This window comes from Felis catus, chromosome A3 (genome assembly GCF_018350175.1).
Source record: "Felis catus isolate Fca126 chromosome A3, F.catus_Fca126_mat1.0, whole genome shotgun sequence".
Classification (NCBI taxonomy): domain Eukaryota; kingdom Metazoa; phylum Chordata; class Mammalia; order Carnivora; family Felidae; genus Felis; species Felis catus.
In genome coordinates this window covers 120457591-120480694 of record NC_058370.1, presented here as the reverse complement: position 1 = coordinate 120480694, position 23104 = coordinate 120457591, and the positions used below count along the sequence as shown (strand labels likewise).

At 48.2% G+C, this 23104-nt stretch overlaps 1 protein-coding gene across 3 annotated transcripts in view; it reads left to right on the top strand.

Moving 5' to 3' along the window:
- Window positions 1-1841: 1841 nt before the first annotated feature.
- EFR3B (EFR3 homolog B) overlaps window positions 1842-23104 on the top strand; it is an 83212-nt gene continuing 61949 nt past the window's right edge. For all 3 annotated transcript variants that reach the window (XM_023252039.2, XM_023252038.2, XM_023252037.2), the window contains exon 1: window positions 1842-1982. In XM_023252039.2, the coding sequence (XP_023107807.1) occupies window positions 1898-1982 (85 nt within the window). In that variant the 5' untranslated portion in view covers window positions 1842-1897. The remainder of the gene's footprint in view (window positions 1983-23104) is intronic.

The following is a 23104-nucleotide window of genomic DNA, read 5'->3' as shown; positions in this document are numbered from 1 at the left end:
ACTTTCCTTCCTGCCATACTTGCCACCATGTTTTGAGTTTCTGCAGAATCAGGAAAAGCCTAGTTAGGCTAGAAATCCCAACTCTGACTTTTCGTCCTCACCACAGTTCACCTAAATAGTTGATATCTGCTTGATGTTTTTTTCATGGGCACACCATTCTGGATATCGGGACCCTTGGATTTTACTCTTGTGTTTACACTGTGAGCCAGAAGACTGTGTCCTACCCCCACCCCGCAACTTCCTCATGGGGGTAACACCTGCCAGACATTTCACTCCATGAAGACAGTGTATTTCCCACTGTGCTGCCGACACCAGTGGTTAATGAGTCTCTTTTGTATTGAACAGAATTGTGGACTGGGGGTATCTCCCCGTGTCCACACCAAGCTTGACTCCAAATTCTCCCTTCCCTGTCAGCAGATCGCAAAGCCACCATCCTAAAACTGGAGAATACAGACAGAGCTTCTTTGTGAGTCATCTGGGGGTCTAGACTAAATGTGAGATCTGAGAACCCTCCCGGGATTTCCTGGGGGCGGCGGGGGGGGGGGGACAAAACCTGGAAACAGCAAGGGAGTAGGAGGGGATGATGAAGGCAGAAATAGGAAACATGGGTTTGGGGTACACAGAGAGAGCCCTGTTCCAAGAGTCCAGCAACCAGGATTATCCTTCCAGTTCTGTTTCTGCCCTGGGTGAGGAAAGAAAGAAAGAAAAGAACTGTGAGTTCCCACGGTATACTTTCATGTAGGTTTTCATATAAACTTCCCAATAGTCCTGCGGGAAGCTGAGATTCAGAGAGGGTAGATGACTGGCCTGCAGACACACAGCTCAGAATCTAGGAAAAAGCACACACAAATTAACCACCTCAGGTTGTTACCTCTCTCACTTCTCCTTGTGGGACAAAAAAACCTCAAGCTTGGGGCAAGAGGAGAAACTAAGGAATAGGGTACTTGAAAGGCCAGGTGAATGTGTGAGGCGCAGAGGAGGCTGGTTGGAGAAACCTTTAGGAAGCCCTGGGCTGGGCCAGAAGTCATTAGGGTGTGGGGCGTGAGCGTTCTGCCTCGGGTCTGTTTCTCACGCGGTCACAGAGGGTGAAGCAGGCCTGGGGCACAGGTGAAGGATCCTGCATGCAAATCGTATGACTTACACGTATAATCCGGGAGAGGTTTACAAGCAAGCGGGCTTCCTGCAGCAACTAGGGGGTGCGGTGGGGTGAGGTGCTCTTCCCGCGTCCCAGGCCCAGGAAGGAAGCTCTTTGGTAGCAAGCACCCAGGCAGAGATTGGCTGGAAGGCGGAGTTCTTAGTTCGGGAATGGGGTTTCGTTAAGGGAGCCAAGGAAGAGAGGAGAGTTATTCCTCAATTCCTCTTCCTTGCGCCCCCTGGCTTAGCCTAGCATCCTGGACAAATCTGGGGGAGGGTTGCACCTGCAGCTTCGGGCGCCCCTGCTGACCCTCGGGGCCCATTGGTTAGGGGTGATGTCTGTTGTCGTCCTGCGCATTCCGACACGAACGGGGAATTTGAGTGGGTGACTCCCCCAGCAACGCCGCATCTAGAAAACGCGCCGCCCTGGACCTGGGGGCGACAGGCTGGGAAAGGCGCGTCTGGGGGCTCTGGTTTCTGGCTGGGCTGCCCGGGCCGCTGCAGGCGGTGGGCGGGAATTTGCCAGGGGCGGGGCGGGGCGGGGGTCGGGGCGGCCTGGCAGTGGCCGAGCCGAGGGGGAGGGACGTTCATTAGCATAGCCTCCTCCCCTCCCGGCGCGGCCCTGCCCAGCAACCCGAGCGGAGGCCGGCGGCTGAATGGGCGCTCGGCTCCGGGCCCCGGCCCTCCCGCGTCCCACCCTCGCTCCCGCTCTCGCCCCGCCCCGGCCTCCGCCGGCGGCCGCCATCCGCCGCCCCGGCTGTGAATGAAAGGCAGGCGCCGCCGGCACTGGCTGCAGGCGACTCGGCGACGCGGCCTCCCAGGAGGCGCTCGCCCCGCAGAGATGTACGGTAAGGAGGGCTCTGCCTCCGGGCTCGCAAACTTGCAGGGCGCGGACCATTGTCCTCCTGCGGGGCCCGGCGAGGCCAGGGGACGCGGTCTCGGTGCCCGGCTGCGCTCTTTCTGTCTCTCTGTGCGCGCGCGCGGGTGCGCTGAGAGGACAAAGATGCTTAAGCCCGGGGACCCTGGGGTCCTCGGAAGTCCTTCGGGCCGGTCGTTTGCTGCGTGGGGCGGGTGGGCGGTGGTCCGCCAGGGGGCTGGGGGCTGGGGTGATCCCGAGTGGCTGCGTCCTGGGGAAAGCGGGTCTCCCTTGGAGCCGAGCTGGCAGAGAGCGTTGGTGGAGGTGATCGTGTGACAGCATTTGCAGAATTAACAAAAGCGTGTTGTGCTGGGGAGTTTTATGCGGGAAGCCGGTCTGGAATTGCGGTGAGAGCTCGCTGCCTTACGCTCGCCTCTGAGGATTTGGGGGGCGGCGCCGGTGCAGAGGGCTGGGGCACCAGCCAGTTCTGGGAGCCTCGTGTCGCCGCCCCTGGGTGGACGTGGCCTCTGCCTGTTCCTGCCGCCCGTGGGTCCCAGGTTCCCTAACTTCCAGCTGTGCCCTCCGCAGTGGTGAGGGGAGGAGACGCTGCTGAGGGTGCAGCGCAGCTCTGGGTCGTTGGCCACCTTCTGGCTGCCCCGACCTCTCTGCCTCCTTTCCCCAGCCATCCCCTCAGGTGACATGCAACAGTTAGCCAGACCCTTCCGATGCACTGTTCTGCTTCAAAATTTGCCCGGCATTTCTCTGGTTTGGAGGCAGTGTGGATGAAAAAAAGAAAGCGCTTTGGGTCTCCCATTGCACCTGTAATGAATGGAACACTGGAAACCCAGAGCAGTTTAGAAATCAACCGCGTTGCAAAGCCTCCAGACGCTCTGAGCTGCGGTGTGTGTGTGTGTGCGTGTGTGTGTGTGTGTGTGTGGAGGGGGGGGGAGAGAGATGTGATCCCAATGGACATAAGTCCATCAGCCACCAGAACTCAGGTTCTAGCAGCTATTTAGGGCCAGAGAAAGAACTGGAGCTGTGCTCATCTCCCATCCCCACCATCCCCTCTGCCAGGCTGGGCACCGGCTTAGGTGGCACCTGAGGGGTGAGTGTTGTGAGAAGAGCAAGTTCCCCATTTAACCCACCACGGAGACCGGCTCAGCTGCCTCTCTCTGCACACAGACTGTGAGTCACAAAGTTTGATGGAGGCAGAGGAGGACGCTGAGCATGGTACAAAGGCTCAGCGACTGGTGGGCCTCACTATTTAGAGAGAGAGAGAGAGAGAGAGAGACATTCAGCCTTGTCATGAGTGTCCTTTCCTGCCCCGTTGGTCCCACATCTGCATTTCTGAACCAGGTTGAGACATCAGCAGATCCTCTCCGCAAGTGTTATTTCTCTTGGATGCACCAAAGGGAGGGAGCTCGACCCGAGAGTGTGTTCTGCTGGCCAACGGGGACTCTGCAGGAAAGTAACAAGATGGTTGTTTTATAAGCTAGGAGGTTGTGAGGCTCCCAGAATATAGGTATAGTTTCTTTCTTTCTGTTTCCCTCCCTATTCTTCCCTGCAGACTATGCAGCCAGAAGCTGCAGATCACTTGACAAAAGCATGTGACCGACTGCAGGGCACCTGCAGTGGGGAAGGAGTTAGGATAAGTAAGGCCCATCAGAATGGGTAAGAATTAGGAACCCTGGTTCTGCTGGGCCACCTCCCTGCATTTAGCCTGAGACAGTTTTGAAAACTGATCCCAGATGTCTGGACCTTGGGGGTCCCACCCTGCCTCTGTTGTATGAAGCAGATCAAGGGAGAGTTGGTTGGTACAGCAAGGTGAACTGGGAGGCCAACATATCTGGATGTTATTTTTGGACGCGCCACAGATTTTCATTTCTCTGTTATGTTTTTATTCCTCCAGATGCAAACAGAGATGGTACTTCCTCCTAAATCATTCATAGAAAGATTGGAAGGAAGGGATCCTCTGTGCAGTTGCCTGCAGCAAGGGAAAAATCACGGCAATGCTGGTTGGGAGATTATTCCTGAGTCTTGCTTAGTGCAAAGCCTTGTCTTGGAAGGTGTAAAAGGGAGCCCACTCTCCAAGGGGAGGGCTCCTTGGCCTGGATTTTAGTCTTGTCTTGGTTTTTGTGAAAAGAAAGGGTCCATGTGATACTTACAATCATTCTCTCTCCAGAAGTCAAGAGTGCGATGCAAAAAGGAGGGGACAGGGAGGTTGGAAAGGCAGAGAGTCACAGAATTCTTATAGTTGGTTCTTCTCTTCCCATATTTTCCAAGTGATTTGTCCAAAGTGACACAGTTAGGTGGAACGGGGGAAAATGAAAACCGTTCAGTGCGCCCCCCATGCCTTGGGTAAATGCTTACTAGGAAAATGCCACTAGGAATTTTATTGGCTAATGGGCCGCGAGTCCCCTATGTGTGGCCAGAAGTCACCTAAGCTTTGGATAAAGGTGTGTCTTGACCACTCACCTTGATGACTTGATCCGCTATGAATTCGTAAAACCTGATTCCTGTTGCCACCTCTCAGCTGCTTGGCGATCCTGAGCAGATCTCCCTCCCCTCTCCTCTTCTCCCCTCCTCACCTTACCTTGGACCCCAGCAACTCAGTCTTCCTGTGTCGTCAGTCTCTTCCATCCCCTTCCTTGTGTCTGTGGGAGAATAAAGGCCCCTTGTCTTGGCTGTAGGATACAGTGCCGTCTGGGACAGAAAGACTCCTAGAACTAGGGTCAGACTTTCTCAGTCTAAGAGCCAGTTCATGGCTATGTAACTGCAGACAAGTGGGGCCATCTCTCAGAATTACATCTCCGTATGAAGTGGTGGAATGTCTCCCAGGTCTGTGGTGAGCCTCAAAGCTGGGCAATGGATGTCACGGTGCGTCAAGAGGTTCTGCACTCACAAGACCGGTTGCTCGAGAGCCTCGCCCCTCCAGGTCCTCTTGGCCCTTTACGCTTCTCTCTTCCTCACTGCCAACCCCTGAAGATGGCTGTTTGCATCTCCTCCCACCCCGGCTTAACCACACAGGCCATCTTCCCTCGCTAGCCCCTTCTGCTTTCCCTTCACCAAACTCCACCTCAGCTGCCTTCTCGCCACTCACTCATTCCTAAAGCCCAGTTGCTTTCTGGAAATGGCTCTCCTAAGGGACACAGGTGACTTCCCACAGCCTTGTGTATCTCCATGAACACAGATTGATAAGGAATCTGGAAAAATAAAAGCACTTTGTACTGAGGTAGAAAGGGTGTGGGCAAATTCTCTGAAAAAATGGGTTCCCCGTAGTGTTTCTTTGTGTCAGTTTCCCTATTCCTCTCTTTTGGGATTGGAGCCATGGCGGTCCTGTCCAGGAGTGTCCCACTTACCCACTGAGGGGAGACAGAGCTCTCTGAGAAATGCTACGAGGGCAGTGGGCCGTGGAGAGCAATTGGACAGGATGTCCCCAGAACCACAGTCCCGACAGCCCGATCCCGCCAGAGCAGAAGCTATTCCAACAGCTCACCTCCCATCCTCTAGGTGCTGCCTCATCCTCGACATCTGCCCTTCTTCAGGCTTTGTGATTGAGAACGCTGACTGTAGGGAAGTGAGCAACGGTGCACAACTTTCTGTGCAGATGCCTTACAGAGCACACACATGTGGCACCCATGTGGGTGGTGTGGAGAGGCTGCAGGGTGGAGCTGAGTCCCCCGGAGGTGCAAGGCTCATTGCTGCAGAAAAGCTCCGTAGTTCCTGCTGCTCCGTGTGGTAGGCAACTCCCACAACACACACACACGCACACACGCACACGCGCGCACACACACACATCTGCACACGCATGTGCAACCTCCTCCCCCAAATCTTGAGGCTCCCGCAGCCCTGTGGTGTCGCGTTTGGCTTGGGATGGGAGCTGTGTGGCCCGCCTCCCCTCATGCCCGCCCCCAACTCCTCTAGTCCCCTCAGGAGAACAGGATCTCTCTTGCAGCTCACTGTTCAGCGAATCCAAAAGCAGTTTTCTTTTTGCACATGTATAAAAGTGGAAAGTTAATATTACCTTATAGACAGTCTAGAAAAAGGAGGAGGGCAAAGACTGTCCACAATCCTACACACTAAAACCAACCTTTAAAAAATTACTATTACATAAATTACCACTAAGAGTTTGTACTCACCTGCTTTTGCCCATTCCTTGAGGTTTCTTGCCCCATCCTGGCTGTGTGACCCTGGGCATGATGGTGAGGGAGCACCCGAGAGCCTCATAGCCTGGGTCTGAACTCTGACTCTGCCCTTCAGGCGACCTAGGACCTGAGCCTTCCTGAATCTGTTTCCTGGCTTTACGATGATGACAACGGCCACCCACCTCACTTCAGAGATTAATCAGGATAAGAGAGCTGCCCCCACTTTTTCCTTCCTTTCCCTCAATTCTCTCTCCTGTTTCTTAATAAAAAGGTTGCAGGGAAACAAATATATATGTCCCATAAGCTTAATGTTAGTGCTTGTGAGACCTGTTCCTTATATATATTTAAAAAAAAAAAAAGAAAGAAAATCTAATTTGAAAAGCTTCTTGTTTTTCCTGGTAGTCATCCAATCTTTCTAGAAAATCTGGAAAACACAGTAAACTATAAACAAGTATAATTGCTTTTACTGTTTTGATATATTTCCTTCATGCATTTGTTTATGTGGTTGGAATTATTCATTTTACATATTTTTATATTGTATTTTTTTCTACTTAACATTAGAATATAAACATCCCTGCCGCTCCAAGTTAATGGCCACCATTTTTAATGTCGGTGTAACTGTCCACTGAGTGCAAGTGTCATTTCCTTATTGCACATTTAGGTTGTACTTACAGTATTATAAGCCTGGGAAAGGTACCTGATAACCCAAAGCTTTCTCTGAATTTTGGGATATTTCCCTAGGCTATTGCCCTCCAAATGGGTTGATCAAGAAATATAAACATTTAAAATATTTGTTACATATTGTCAAATTGTTTTCAAATTGTATCAGTTATAATCCCACTAGCATTCTTGAGAGGACCTATCTTCCTGTACTCTCAAAAATATTAAATATTGAAGTTTTTTTTTTACCCCTAATCTTTGCCAATTTGATGGAAAAGTTGTATCATTTTAACTTGTATTCTTTATTTCCAGTGAAGTTAAACACCTGCTGTGTTTTTTAACCATTTGCATTTTGGTGAACTTTCATAAGCGAGTGCTTGATTTATTGAGGATATTAACTACTTGCCTGTCATTTGCTTCATGCTTTGTGTTTTGAAGGGAAATAGGTATAATTTGTCAAGTATTTGTGGAGTGTCAGCTACATATGATATTCCATAGAGCATCAAGGGGGATACAGAAACATATAGAAGTTTTTTCCATCAAGAAAATTGCAATTTCAGTAGGTAACCAAGTGGTAAAACATGCAAAATTGTGAATGATACAAAGGTAGGTTCAGTGTTGCAGGTAGAATGGAGTTACTCGTTAGATGTTCAGCCAGCAGAATCTCAAGGTGGAAGAGAGCACTGCGAGGTGGAGCCTTTTGGGAGGACTTCAGAGGGAGTCCGAGGGCTGGATGGAGAAGAGGGTAAGGGTGTGCCAGGTAGGGGCCCCAATGTGAGAAAGTGCACTGGGGTGGGGAGAGAGCAAACTTATCCAGAGAGAACTTGGGGCAGGTACTAACGAGGTTAGGTGGAGAATGACTCGATGGGTGAGATTTTGTCAGGATAAGGGCTTTTCAATTATCCCTATGGGCGATGGGAGCTGTTGAAGATTTTAAACTGCCAAAAGGCTGATTTGCTCAATTGATCTTTTAGGGAAATAAAGCTGGGGGTACTGCACAGAATGGACAGGGAGATGAGGTGAAAATGAAAAGGAACAGAGGTAGTTGTTGCAACCACAGGTGGTAGCCAAAGGAGTGAGAAAACTTTGGACCAGTTACAATTGTGCATTTTCAATGGAAATGTTTGCCCCTTAAAAAAATAAAATAAAATAAAGGCAGTAGGACTAGGGGTGGGGGGTAGGAGGATAAGGGAATTGAAACTTTTTTTTTGTTAAAGTTTATTTATATATTTTGAGAGAGAGACAGCACGAGTGGGGGTGGGCAGAGAGAGAGAGAAAGAAAGAATCTCAAGCAGGCTCCGTGATGCCAGCGCAGAGCTCAATGTGGGGCTCAAACTCATGAAACCGTGAGATCACAACCTGAACTTAAACCAAGAGTTGCACACTTAACCGACAGTGCCCCCCCCCCCCCAGGGGCCCTGGGAATTGAAACTTAAAAAAAAAAAAAACCATTCCCATGCTTCATAAAATGTGGATTATGTAAGCACACATAGAAAATAGTTTATTTTGGGGCGCCTGGATGGCGCAGTCGGTTAAGCGTCCGACTTCAGCCAGGTCACGATCTCGCGGTCCGTGAGTTCGAGACCCGCGTCAGGCTCTGGGCTGATGGCTCGGAGCCTGGAGCCTGTTTCCGATTCTGTGTCCCCCTCTCTCTCTGCCCCTCCCCCGTTCATGCTCTGTCTCTCTCTGTCCTAAAAATAAATAAACGTTGAAAAAAAAATTAAAAAAAAGAAAATAGTTTATTTTGAAATAGGTGCTAAATCACTTAGGGCTGTAAAGTTATTATAATTTAACTTGTTCTAAAGATGATTTGGAGCATATAATTTATACGCGTACATACACACATATAGATATACCTGTCCTACAATAAATAAAGAGATCAAAGCAAAGAAAATCTAAGAATTATACAGAAAAAAGTAGAGCCAAGTATAAAGTTATTTCAGGAAAAAAAAAAACACATAGCAACAGACCCTGTTGTAAATTCAGTTTTGAGTTTCCTACAGGAAATTCAGTTTTGAGCTTCCTGTAGGCCAAAATAGAGGGGAAAAGTCATTTGTAAGACTCATAGCATCTGTAGGTATTTTTATTGTTGTTCAATTGTCTAGGCCAAAACCAGCTTTTTGAAATGCTGAGATGTGAGAGAAAATCCTCCCTGAGTTCCTGCTAAAAGAAGAGATGTTTCATAAATATTGGTCTAAATTAGATTTTTCTGTTGCAAATATAGTTCCCTTAATCTGCTCTATACCAGTTTGGAGAGTATTAGGACCTGTCCAAATACAAGTTTATGATTCTGGTTCCTCACCTTGAAATTGCTCCCGGCTCTGTCCTCGACTTCCTTCCTGATTTGACACAAGCCAAGACTTGCTGAGGTTCTTGACCCACTTCACGGCTGCAGGTATGAGTTCTCCTTCCATGGATGAATGTGAGTCTTCTACGGGTTTTCTCCCTGGAGAAGCCATTCTTGTCTTTCCAGCTAGAGAAGCCGTCTGGTCACTCTCATTCACGATCCTTAGCTTAACTCCCTGCACAGCTGTTTATCACCATCTAGTATTTCTCTTGTCTGTGCCCCCCTAGACCATCAGCTCCGTGAAAGCAAGGAACTCATTTCTCTCTTTCCCTCCTTCCTTTTTAGGGCATAAGTCACTGCATGGTACAGAGTAAAACACTCAGAAACCTCACTGAATGAATGAATCCTAAGTTAAGTGTCATCTTTTTTATTTACCTCTTTGTAACTTTTGACCCTCTACATGTTTCAGCCTTAAATGTGTTTTGAATAGCAATACAATTACTATTACTTCAGTTCCCATTCATTGGGCACTACTGTGTACCAAGCAGTAGTCTAAGCACTATTTATGTATTAACTGATTTAATCTTCCCCAAACTCTGTGGGTCAGGGATTATTATTTTCATTTTAGAAATGAGAACATGGAGGCATTGAGAGCTTTAGTAACCTGCCCATGGCTACACAGTCATGTGATGAGGCTGGGATTTCAACCTAGGCAGAGTGTGGACTCCCCCTCCCTGACACAGTGCTGTCCCCATAATATTCTGAATGTTTCAAAGAATACAGGCCTTTCCTTTGCAGAGCTCACTCTACCTCACAGACTCATCCATGTGAGTGCAGAGCAGTGCCGGGGAGTGCAGAAGACACAAATGAACCCCTGAGGAGGGTGTGCCTTGTCTTTGGTCCCAGGCCAATCAACACAGATGCTGAGAGCTCTCACTTCTGAGTCTGATCCTCTGCCTCTGGGCACCCTTCTCACCTCCTTTATCATTGTTTTGCTTTGTGGGAGAGAAAGGGCCCCAGGAAAGCCCTAGGTGTGGATAAGTAAGTAAGATAGGAACCAGGAGAACAGATTGGTAAGGGCAGAAGGTGGATACAGGAGCCAGTGATGGCATGAGAATCAAGGAGGCCCGGGCACTCATCTCAGAGAGAGGGGCAGGTAGAGAGTGGAGTGGGGCTCTCACAACCACCACTGAGTCACACAGTGGTGTGGTCTAGAGAACAGAGACTGGGGACCTTCTTTAGCAGGAGTACCTTCTGCTTCTCTGACAGTTTAGCTGAGAATTAAAACTCCTGGGGCACCTGGGTGGCTCAGTCGGTACGTATCCGACTTCAGCTCAGATTATGATCTCATACTTCATGGGTTCAAGCTCCATAGCAGGCTCTGTGCTTACAGCTCAGAGCCTGGAGCCTGCTTCAGATTCTGTGTCTTCCTCTGTCTCTGCCCCTCCGCTGCTCACACTCTGTGTCTCTCTGTGTCTCAAAAATGAATAAACATTAAAAAAAAAAAAAAAACCCTCCTTCCCTGTATCTTCAGGACCAGCCAATCTGGATGCAGTAATCACTGCTTCTGAGGGGTGGGTTAGGACTGAGCTGTGTGTGTGAGAGGACAGTGGCCCCAGTCTCACAGGGCCACTTTCTAGCCATAGGACCCTGGACAGTTCCCCTCTCTCTGAGCCCATTTCCTCCCATGTAAAATAGGGATAATCAGTCTGCCTGATGCAGTGACGGTCAATTTAGGGGAGGTCAAATGAGATAATGTCTAGGTGCATGTATTTACATTATTGGACATTATGCCCATTAAAGGTGATATTATCCCCACCCAAGCAATTCTAATGGATGCTTCTAGGGCATGTCCACTACCTCTCCAGAAACAGTGACCATCCCTGCGTACAAGGATGGAAATGTCATGTTTAGACTGTATTTGTTAAATGCCTTAGATGGAAGGGTCTGATACAAACAGTGTACAACCAGAGAACTGCTTCCTTATTGTGAGCTAGACATCTGTCTCTGAAATCTACCTGCCAGATTGGTCCCCCAAGATGCAACAGCGGTAACACTGATTATATTGAGCATTTTCCTGTCTCCTAGAAGACCATCCATGGATTGGACCATCCATGTCACACTGGTCATGGTCCATGACCATGTCCCTCTCATTCTAGCACCAGAAAGATGAGAAAATCTCTTAGGCCACAAAGAGGATAGACGCGGAACCTTTAGCTAAGTCTTACACTATGCTAAGTTCTTGTGCATTACTGACATTTAGCCATGATTATTCCATGTCATTCTATTCATTACCTCAACTCAGAATAGCCCTTTGGTGGTGGATGCCATTTTCCTGGGGTTGAGCTGACACAGAGATTCAGAAGTCCAACAATTTGCTCAAGCTCATGCAGCTGGTGGAAGTCATTTCTCTCCATTGTCTCCTAAGCAGGCCCTCATAGAGCTTCGTGGGAGATCAAACACTGCCTTTGTACCTGGTGGCAACTAATGTGCCTTATGCCAAACAGCAAATTTCACTATAAGGAAGAATTCCAAACTGAACATTTTAGTAGATTTGGCACAGTTTCGTTGTAGCTTTACATCTAGGACTTTTAAGCTCAGTGCCCTAATGCACATCTTGTGGTCTGACTATACATCTGAGAATTAGGGCTTCTGGGTTCAAATGCTGACTTTGTCATCACCGTACAGAAGAACCCAGATACATTCAAGCACCCGGGAAGCAGGAGTCTTAGATTCTTAACCTGGCAGAGCTCTACGCTTCATCTCATGCTTAGTGAGAAAGACTTTGCTCTGTGTCCCAACTTTCTTTTTAGGTGGATAATGCTTTAAATAACATTTATAAATTGTGTGAAGAAGAATCCCCAAATTACAGGAACATTTATAAAGATCTTGGCAGAGATCCCTTAGAAAGGAAATACCTGTAATAAAGTGATGTCTTCTCATTACTTTGTACAGGAGGGATGCTTCTAGGGAAGAAGCATACAGGATAATGCTGAAAAAATCCAAAGCCGTGCACCCTCCTGCCACATCTTCACTGTATCTTTGCTGTTATTTTTGTTATTTATTTGTCACACTGAATGTCATTTATTTCTTCCTCCACTAGATCTGTGAACCTCTTGAAGACACAACCTGTACCTTAATTTTCTTTATTTTTCCTAGCATCCAGAAGAGATCTTTGGGATATACTATACTAAGAGCTCAAATGTTTGCATTGAACTATAAAATCATTGGATGTTTCATCCATCCATCCATCCATCCATCCATCTAGCCAGCCAGCCAGCCAAACCGAGCAGCCTATGTTTCTAGGGTACGAATGGTAGTGGGTGGGGACAAGGTGGGGGGATTCAGAAAGAATCCTGTAGTGACAGCAACAACATTTCATCATCTTACTTTGTCTTCCCCCATTGGTCATAAGAATATACCAGAATATAGCCATTTGACTTTTCCTCTGGACTTTGATGGTGTTTAGTCATGAGAAACAGCCACTTGACCTGCCTGCTGAAACGGTGAAGGGCAGTGAGAGATACGTTCTCACACTTTTCCTCCTTGGTTTGTGGAGCTCAGAAAAAAATGCCACAGTCTTTTTCTTCAAAAAATGAAGGTCACTTCGTAGTATAATTATGGGTAAATCTTTATTTTGATTTCCATTCATATCTTTTGTGCATTATACTTTCACAAACCAAGGAAGATGAAAAGGCCCTTTTAAAAATTTTTTTTTAATGTTTGTTCATTTTTGAGAGAGAGAGAGAGAGCATGAGCAGGGGAGGGGCAGAGAGAGGAAGGCACAGAATCTGAAGCAGGCCCCAGGCTCTGAGCTGTCGGCACAGAGCCCGATGCGGGGCTTGAACTCATGAATTGCGAGATCATAACCTGAGCTAAAGTCGGATGCTTAACTGACTGAGCCACCCAGGTGCCCCAAAAAGGCTCTTTGAGGCAGAGGCAATGAAATGTCTGTTTCTCATTGCTTGGAAGCACCTGGCCTGAATGTTCCTGGGTAAAGCACTACATGGCCTTGTGCACCTTCAGTCTCAGAGCTGGAGTGTGGAGGCACCGAGTGGAATAGCGGGGATGCGAACCTTGGCTGAGGGTCATCGACAGAATAGAAGGGGAACAAACACCAGGGTCTTCCCATTGTTTCCATCAAACTCCTGAAAGTGCCTGGTCCTATCAGCAGCCTGGCCCAGCCCCTGACAAATACAGTAAACACGTCCGACTGTCTTGAGAAGTTTTGTCCCAAAGCTATTCCACAGCACTGCTAGGAATGTCCTCTTCTCCCCCAGACAACACCATCAGAGAAGAACAAGGGTGAGTGTTCTGGAGAGGAGTGGGTGGTGCTGGACGTCGTACAACGCTTTCCTTCTGCTTGATCAAGGACGTTCACTTCTGTGTCGGGAGGGAGAGCTCTCCATCAGGGCTGATTCTGGCTCTGTGAATTTGAGCAAAATTCTCAACCTCTCTCAGATTTAGTTTTGCCATCTGCAAATTGGGAGAGCTGGCCCGGATGGTCTTTAAGGGTCTCCCAGTTCTTAGATCTGCTAATGGCTTGAAGGAGCTGTCTGTCCCAAGGGCGAGGGAGCAGGGGCTGAGGGTATACCCACAGCAGGAATCTTCAAAAGATCTGGATGGCAGTATAGACACCTGTCTCTGAAATCTACCTGCCAGATTGATCTCAGGTCCTCTATGTAAACTGGCTATGCATCCATTTCCCCATTGATAACATGAGGATAATGATCTCTTTGTTAATCCAAACAGTGTCTGTCTTGGGGTCCTGTTGACTAGGGTGATGCAAGCTGACGAGTATGTTGGGTTGGGTGTGGGTAAGAGCTGTGTGGCTTCCAAGTGCTGGGCGCTACAATTTTGGCTTTATGTACATTCCAATTTCACACAAATCCTGTGTGGGCGGTATTCCTTTCCCCTGGCCCATTGTCAGATAATAATAAGAAAGGTCAGAAAAGGGGATGCCGATGGTCAGTTGGAAGGGCATGGGACCCTTGATCTCGGGGTTGTAAGTTTGAGCCCCACATTGGGTATAGAGATTGCTTAAAAATAAAATCTTAAAAAAAAAAAAGTTCAGAAAATTCAAATGACTTGTTGGAGGTCAACCAGCTCATAAAGTGGCATAGCCAAGAAAAGAACTAGATCTATTTCATTGCAATGTTATTTTCTTCTATTCTGCCTGGATTCTTATTGAAAACACCATCATTAATTGCACTACATCAAAATTTAAAACTTCTGGTACCAAAGGGCTTTCAGTTGCCCGCTCTGAGATGAGCAACAGAGTACAAAGGCAGTCCATGGAAGGGGAGAAAATATTTGCAAATCATACATCTGATACGAGATTACTATCCAGAATATACAGGCAGTGCCTACCGTTCAACAACCACCACAGCAAACTTGTTAGAGAATGGACAAAGGACTTGAACAGACATTTCTTCAAAGATATATAAATGGCAACAAGCCCATGGAAGGGTGTTCAGTGTCACTAATTACTAGGGATTTGCAAGACCACAATGCCATAGCACTTCAGCTCCCTTAGGATGGCTCCGGTGAGAATGTGGAGTGATTGGAACGCCCAGGCGCTGCTGGGGGAATGCAAAATGGTGCAGCCGTTCTGGAAAGCAGCATGGCGGTTCCTCAAAGAATTAAAAATAGGATTACCATACGATCCAACAATTCCACTTCTGGAGATATACCAGAAGAAGTGAAAACAGGGCCTCAAAAAGGTATTTGTACACCCACGGTCATAGCAACATCATTCAAAATAGCCAAGAGTGAAGGCAACCCAAGTGCTCATCCACAGATAAAATAAGGAAAATGTGATGTATACATACAGGGGAATATTATTCGGCCTCAGGCATGGTTGATGACCTGGCATTAGTCACCTGATTGCTCATGGGGTGTAGAGAAAAGGAGACTGGAAACTGACGTCATCATATTCTTTGGATCACTGAAAAACTCCTCCAACTTCAATGACGAATGTTAACTTTTTTTTTTTTTTAAAGAAAGAAGATCTATATAAATAAAACTGAGGGCAGGTCTGTTACTGCATTCGGTGAAAGGGGCTGGAATGGGGACGACGTTTGGCGGACGCGGCAGGGGCCGTCTGCGTGGAGCAAATGTGCATTCACCCGGGTTGGGGGTGGGGGGGTGTCCCATGGAGCTAGCCTCCGTGCTTCTGAGCGCTGAGACTGAAGCTCCGCGAGAGGTCTGGCGGGAAAGGCACACGACATATTCCACAGCGGAAAATAAACAGTGGATTCAGATGTTGACCTCAACTGACCCACAGGGGCTGGCATCTCAAATCGCAGGTTGATTTTTGCCGCAGCCGCCTCTCACACAGGCAGCTCTAAATGGCCTGCTCTGAGGTGAGCGGCAACAATTTTTATTTATTTACAAAAAAGCTTCGGCTCCTCGAGGGAGCCAGCCTATAATCAATGCGCGTGTACTAGCCCTGAAAGAAACCCGCTGGGATACTGACAGTGGTTATTTCTAGTGTGCTAGGATCACGGATGATTTTTGAATCTTCTTTAAAAAAAATATTTTGCATTTTTCACATTTTGTATAGTCAGCGTGTATTTTAATCGCAGGACACAAATATAATTAAAAGCGTTTTTCGGGGCGCCTGGGTGGCTCAGTCAGTTAAGCGTCTGACTTCAGCTCAGGTCATGATCTCAGGGTCTGTGAGTTCGAGCCCTGCATCGGGCTCTGTGCTGACAGCGTGGAGCCTGGAGCCTGCTTCAGATTCTTTGTCTCCCTCTCTCTCTCTCTTCCCCATCCCTGCTCTCATTCTGTCTCTTTCTCAAAAGTAGATTTTTAAAAAAACATAAAAAAAGCATTTGTCATCATCAAAGACCTGTGGATAGTTATCTAGAATCTTCTAAGTATGTTTTAGAAATGATTATGCAAGAATGCACGCAAAAACGATAGAAATTAGAAATCAGATAGTGGTTGGGTGAGGGGCTTGACTAGAAAGGGGAACACTGGGGGATCTGAAATGTTTTCTCTCTTGTTTCAGTGGTGCTTATACAAGTGTATAAACAGTTGTCAAAACTCAGGGCCGTGAACTCTTAAGATCTGAGCATCTCTTGCACGTTAATTATATTGCAACAAGACCATAGGAAACCCAGGAAAAGAAAACACGCATGCAAACAATAGCAGGTCTGTTTTGCATCGCTGGCAGTCGGGTGTGCCAGGAGACAGCCAAGGACCTGTGCCAGCCGGCACCGGGGATCTTACCCGCAGCCCAAGATGGTCCCCAGCACCCCAGTAAAAGCAGTCATTGAGAGCTGCTGGGCAGGGGCGTGTGCTGCTAGACAAAGTACGTGCTGAGCAGAGGGTGCAGGAAGCTGCTCCAGGAAGTCGAGCTCCTCGCTGGCAGCCAGGGAGCTGATGGTGCTGGCGGGGCCGTGGGCAGAGAGCCCACAGAGCGGGGCCAGCTGGTGTAAGGCCTCTCGAGCACTGCCACTGCCATGGCCGACTCTCTGGGACTTTAAACGACAAAACAAAGCCTGGCTTTACCAGCCCTGCAGCACGTCTCAGCTCTGACATAGTCACGGCTGATGGCTGGGCAGGGCCAGGCGTGTGTACCGGATTGATTTTTCCATTTCCTCCGTGGGGCTTCTGTGACCTCACAGCCCACAGGGATGTCTTTTGTCTAAGAATGCTGAGCCTTTAATGGCCTAATTATTCACCTGTTCTTAATAATTCTTAATAATGTGCTGGCTTGTGCCATTTCTGCACAGAGACCTATATCTTCCTGGCTAAAAAAAAAAAAAAAAAAAAAAAATTCTTTGTCTAATGACACATTGAAAGGGATAAACTTCAGTGTCTCCTTTGCAGGCAAAGGTCAGCTGTGAACAGTCAGACAGGCCTGGGTTTGAATTCCACCTATTTCACGTAACAGTTAAATGACTTTGGATAAGTCCCTTAACTGCTCCAAGCCTCAATTTTCCTCATCTATAAAATGGGGGCAGTAGACCACACCTCAATATCGTCGGGAGGATTACATAAAATAATGCATTCGAACCTCTTAACGGTTCCTGACACATAATGGGAGCTTACATGTTAGCCGATGTTAGTGTTAACAGGAGAGCTCGTAATAGATATTTTACTATCAACCTCCTCTTTAGTGACAAGATAGCAGTAACGGGGCCCGGGGATATGCTTCCAAGGAGGCATTCCGCACTCCTCATTGACAGCTTTCTAAGGAGCTGTTCCTTTCCAGCTGGGTTTCTGCTTTCAGAGACGCACCGCACTCTGCTCACCTGCCTTCTTAGCCCACCTGCTTTTTGCTCCATGCGGAGGGCAGAACCTTCTGGAGGGACTTTCTTCCTCGTGCAGGTACGTCCGGAACACCCATGCGCCCTGGAACCGCTTCATTAAAAATGGGTCTTGGCTGTGCTTGGCCTGCTGCTTACTTGGCATTTTTAGTATGACTCAACCTAGTACTTGTTTTGCATTTTTGCAGAATTCTGGTGCTCGCTCCTGATTCTGTTTTGCATTTCAAAAGTGTTGCTTCTGAAATTTCCCTCTGGCAGCGAGACCACCCTGGTCCCGGCTTTATTTTTTTAGCAGCTCTGGGCATGGTGCCTGTTTTGTGTTCTGGCACCAACAGCTCATGCTGTGACAGACTCTCTGATTATATATTTGGACTTTTAAATGATTGATCTTGGATTCATAGCCTTTGAGAGTCTGCATCTTAAATCTGCTAGTTCTTCTATATATTTAGAGCGCTCACACTTGCTCTCAATCAGTTTGGCTCCATAACAATGAAGCTTCCTCTGGTTTCTATATTTGGTACTGTGTGTTCATTTGGAAAGCTGGAGGTGAGTAGCCCTGCTTTTTATAGGCTGCCTGGTGACCGCAGTAGGAAGCTGGACGCATTATGGGAATGGGGAAGGCATACATGTGCCGTAAATCCTAAATCCTAATTTCTAGTTCTTAGCTCCAACCTTAAACCAAACTGCCAGGGAAATTTCCAATATTGTATTGTTTTCATGTAATGGATTCTACTGACTATGTCGCAAGCTTGTTGAGGGCCGGTCTTACTTACCAGAAGGCTTCTTCTCCTCCGTAGTTCACGTGGTCTTAAAAAAAAGAATCAAAGGGTGCCGGGTGGCTCAGTCGTTTAAGCATCCGACTTTAGCTGAGGTCATGATTCGTGGTTCAGGAGTTGGAGCCCCGCGTGGGGCTCAGTGCTGACAGCTCAGAGCCTGAAGCCTGCTTCGGGTTCTGTGTCTCCCTCTCTCTCTGCCCCTCCCTGCTGTCTCTCTCTCTCTCTCTCAAAAATAAACATAAAAAAAAAAAAAGAATCAAATGATCAGTGTGCTGAGTAGTAGGTATTGAGAAGAATACATTTCAGATGAATGAATTCCCACAGTGAGCTCAGAACACCGTGCAGACAGCTACACACATAAGCATTAACTTTTTTTCCCCTTTGCTCTCATTCATGAAGATTCCCTGGGCTTAAAACCGCCACAAAATACTTCCTTCCACAAATGTAACCAGTACACTACTTATACTGATAAACAATGCTAATAAAGTAATATTAAGTACATTGGAAAATAGCAACAATGCTCTGTTAACAGCAATTCTATCATCAAAACTACAAAATATGTCTAGGGTCCTGAGGCCACTTTCAAAGCACAAGGTGTGAGGGTCACCTCAGACGTTGGCCACCTGCCCAACACCCCCCCCCCGCCCCCGGCCCCGGGGGCCTGCACTGCTGATACTGGAGACGGCCTATGGGTCCTCAAGTATGCACACCCGGCAGCCGGGTGGGGGGTTGGGAGGTCATGGCCGGGGGCAGGGGGTGGGGGGAAGCTGCCAAAGCAACACGTCTGCCATGATGGACGCACAGATAGACCAAACATTACTTTTGCTGTTAAGTAAATGACTCATGTAATATTCTAGGTGCTTCTAAATTAGAAGTGAGGGAAGCTGACATTACACCCTACACCTCTTCCTCCCTTCATGGTGGCTGTCCACTTACCCATTGTATTTGAGATTCCACTGTCACCTCTCTACTGAAAACCTGTCCGGAAAGCCGCCAGCAGAGGCCTGACTGCCAAGCCCCATGCCTTTGCTGCCCACTTAACTCTCAGGTTTTTCCTTTCTTGACCGTTTGCACTTCTCGAAACTCTCTTCACCCCCAAACTGGGTGCTCACCTCCGTCTGGTAACAGACGTCCTTGCCTGTCACTGTGCAGATGCTGTGAGGCTCTGTCCTTGCTTGTCTCCAAGGGTCCCCCTGAAAGCCCCTCCACCCCCTCCCCTGCAGCTGTCAACTCCCCTTGGTGACCCCCACGGGGAAAGGGAGGGAGAGAGGCTGAGGGGAGCCCGCATTTTGCCCATCTCATCTCTGGTCCTCCACAACCGCCCCAAATGTCATCACTCGCTCTGGGGCAGGTGAGCCACCAAGCAGAAGCCCTTCCTTCCTCCTGGTTCCCTTTTTACCTGCTCACCACTCCACTGGCAGCGAGAGACTGAATTTGCACACCCGCCCAGTGTGACTCCCCACGTTTGTCACACCTCCAAGTGGGCACCGCCAGTTCACAGCTTGTCTCAATCCTCTGCCTGGGAAGCCTCATTCCGCGGCCGATGGGAGAGGCAGACTGCACTCCAACCCCCTAGGCACTGGAAGTAGATTCCTTACACATTCTACAGCACAATGAAAAGTGGTCGAGAGGTGCTTGGCTGGCTCACAGTCCATGGAGCGTGCGACTCTTGATCTTGGGGTCATGTGTTTAAGCCCCACGTTGGGTGGAGAGATTACCTAAAAAATTTACTAGTAATGGTAATTCTCCCCTTGGCCTGCCATCTGAGGGCACTTCACCACCTGGCCCCTCCCCACCACTCCAGCCACACCAACACTGCCCTAGGTAGACTGGCCATCCCTCTCCCGGAATGCTCCCTTGGACTCGGCTCCTCTGAGCTTTTGCTGATGCTGTTCCCCCTGCCTGGAATGCCCTCGCTTCTTGTCAATGCACTATCTGTGCCTCGTTTCTATTGGGAGGCATCTAAACTGAAACGACATCTCCACCCTCGGAAGTCTCAGCACGCTGTCTCTCTGACTCCAGTGACACTTGTACTTCCTTTTGTTATGGCTGTTTGCATACATGCTTTCACTCCAGGGGGACGGTGCCCGTGCATTCTATTTCTCTTCATCTTCCACCACGTCTAATGTACTCGATGTGTTTGCGTTGCATGCAGGGGTGTGTGCCTGCGTGAGTAAATGAAATAACTTCTGTGTCCTTCATACCAACACTGTGTCAAAATTCTAGCAAGAACCAAGCCGCGCAAGCGCAGAAAAGAGCCCGTGTGTGTGTGTGTGTGTGTGTGTGTGTGTATCTAAACTCTTAGATTCCAGATATTTGAACGGAAAATTATTCTTACCAGATTTGAAAAGAAAATGGAAAAACCATGAAAATTACGTACGTTTATGTATTGCCCATGCATAATACATTTTTGTATTATTGTCATCAACATTGTTATTGGGAGAGGAAACTGAAATAAAAACTAAAACTCTAAGTCAGAGCTGTCCAGGAGAACTTTCTGCGAGTACGTAAATGTTTTATATCTGCGTTGTTTGGCACAGTAGCCACTAGCCACGTGTGGCTCTCGGACACATAAAACGTGCCCACTGTGCCCGAGGAACTGAGCTTTAAATTTTATTTGATTTAAGTAACCACAGGTGGCTAATGGCTTCCATACTGGGCGCTTTGTTCCCTCAGCCCCAGGCCCCAAGCGCCAGCCCCCGTGCTGGAGGGAACCACTGCCAACCTGGCCCTGCCTATCCTTACCGGCCCTTCTTTGCATTTGCAGTCTGTTCTATACACATATTTATGTACATGCTGAGTGTGCTCGGCCTGCACGTGTGTCACACAAACGATGTGATGCCATATGTGTCCTTGTTAATTGGCAGTATGTTTGGAGAGTTACTGGGGCAGCGCGCATAGCCCTGCTTTATTAATTTCAGCTGCTGCGTAGTGCCCACTGCCTGGAGGTCCCCTGGTTTAGTTAGCCAGTTCCCTCTCGGTGAACATTTAGGCTGTTTCCAGACAAAGCCACCAACCCATTCTTATCTGCTCCCCTGTGCATGTGGGCAGATGCAGAGACTGAGAATGGAATTCTGAACCAAGAAGAGGGAAAGTGTCCGCATTCCACCCGTGGTTCTCCCAGCCCTGGCTCTCCTGGACCATGCGGGCAGGGTCAGGGCCAACAGACGGTGCCTAGGTGCCGTTATTAGTATTATTATTATTATTATTGTTGTTGTTGTTATTTTGTAGGAAGCTGGCAGCCGTGTACTACTGTGATCTTTGTTTTCACTGCTCACACCGAGAAGCTGAAAGTTAGATTTTATCTAACAGGTTGTGATGTGCTCTGAAAATACTGAGACATTAATAACAATTTGAAGATGCCACAGACAGCATTCAGCAATATAAGCAAGCTGAGTTCCATGCAGAATTTGAGAAAATTCTGGAATGTTCAGGGCCTCCTTTTTGAGTTAGATTTCTTTTTTTTTTTTCTTTTTTTTTTTTTTCAACGTTTATTTATTTTTGGGACAGAGAGAGACAGAGCATGAACGGGGGAGGGGCAGACAGAGAGGGAGACACAGAATCAGAAACAGGCTCCAGGCTCTGAGCCATCAGCCCAGAGCCCGACGCGGGGCTCGAACTCACGGACCGCGAGATCGTGACCTGGCTGAAGTCGGACGCTTAACCGACTGCGCTACCCAGGCGCCACAAGATTTCTAAACGAGGCAAAGGAGGCCCAGGCCGTGGGAATAGCCAAGAGTCCACGTGAATTAGAATGAGGAGAGAGGCCTTTGTCTGTTCTGGTGGCCACGGTGTATCTTATCTTGTGCTTTTTTTGTTTTTGTTTTCTTTCCCCCTCAATTGCGAAGCATGTTGCAATAAAAAATTGTTTAAGATTCCATGCTAGCTTTTTTTCCTCACTGGTTACCAGGGGTTACTGGTGATTTTAAAGTTTAACCCCGGAGGAGGAACGTGGTGAATAGCAGGTAGCATTCTTTGAATTAGAAACGACCCTCCGCAGCCAGGAGAGGGAATGGGCCGTCCTCCAACCAAGAAGGGAGAAAGGAAAGAAAGTGAGAGCAGGGAAGGGAGCAGCAGCTCTGAGGGAACAGAGCCTGCTAGCCACACTCACAGACCAGCGGAACTGGGGGAAAGAATGCAAACGTCCAGCGTTCATGGCCATGAAAACAGGAGAAGATTCACTGTGGTTTGACACCCCCAACAGGTCAGTCACGTGGTTTCCTTTCCTGAACATCTCCTGTCCTAATTTAATCATAATTTCCAAAGTTTGGGCCATACCGGGGACACACTTTAGTAGGTACCTTTCTCACTAAACACCCCATCCTAAAATGTTTCCATGTTGTCACCTAGTCTTGCAAATTCTGCCAGTGAGGTTTGCACTTAAATTACTTATTCAAATACATTTCAGCCCGCTGGCTGGGTTTCACTCCGAGTTCCTTTGTTTACAAACACCGTGGTGAGCGTGTATCCTGTGCCCCTGATCGGTGGACATCTGGAAAATGGGAGTTCCGGTGCCGAAAGGCTTCCCTCCATTGTTTTCCCTCCAGATTTTTATCAACTTTTAGTGCATTGATTTTACTGGATAGTTTTGAGACTCTGGCCTCGATTCACCTTCTTTCTCATGGCTGATCCCAAACGTCGCGCGTCACTCCGGTGCAGTGCTCCTGAAGCTGTCGTGCCACGGTGGCGGCTGAGTTTCTCACCCTGTTTCCAGGGCCAGTGTGGCTAGTGACGCGCTGCTGGGGATGGGGAGTCCCCACTTTGGTCGCGGGTTCCGAGCGCTGGACTTCCACCTCCACTTCTGTGCTGCTGTCGGCCTTGGCCTTGGGCTGTTCTTGTTGAGGGTGTGGCCCATGGGGCCCTTCCTTTCTCTTCTCATTGCCCTCACCCTGACTCTGGCCCTTATTGTCCTATGCCTTGGTTCCTGCTCCTCTCGATGGCCTCCCTTCTTCTGTTCTCCCTAAACT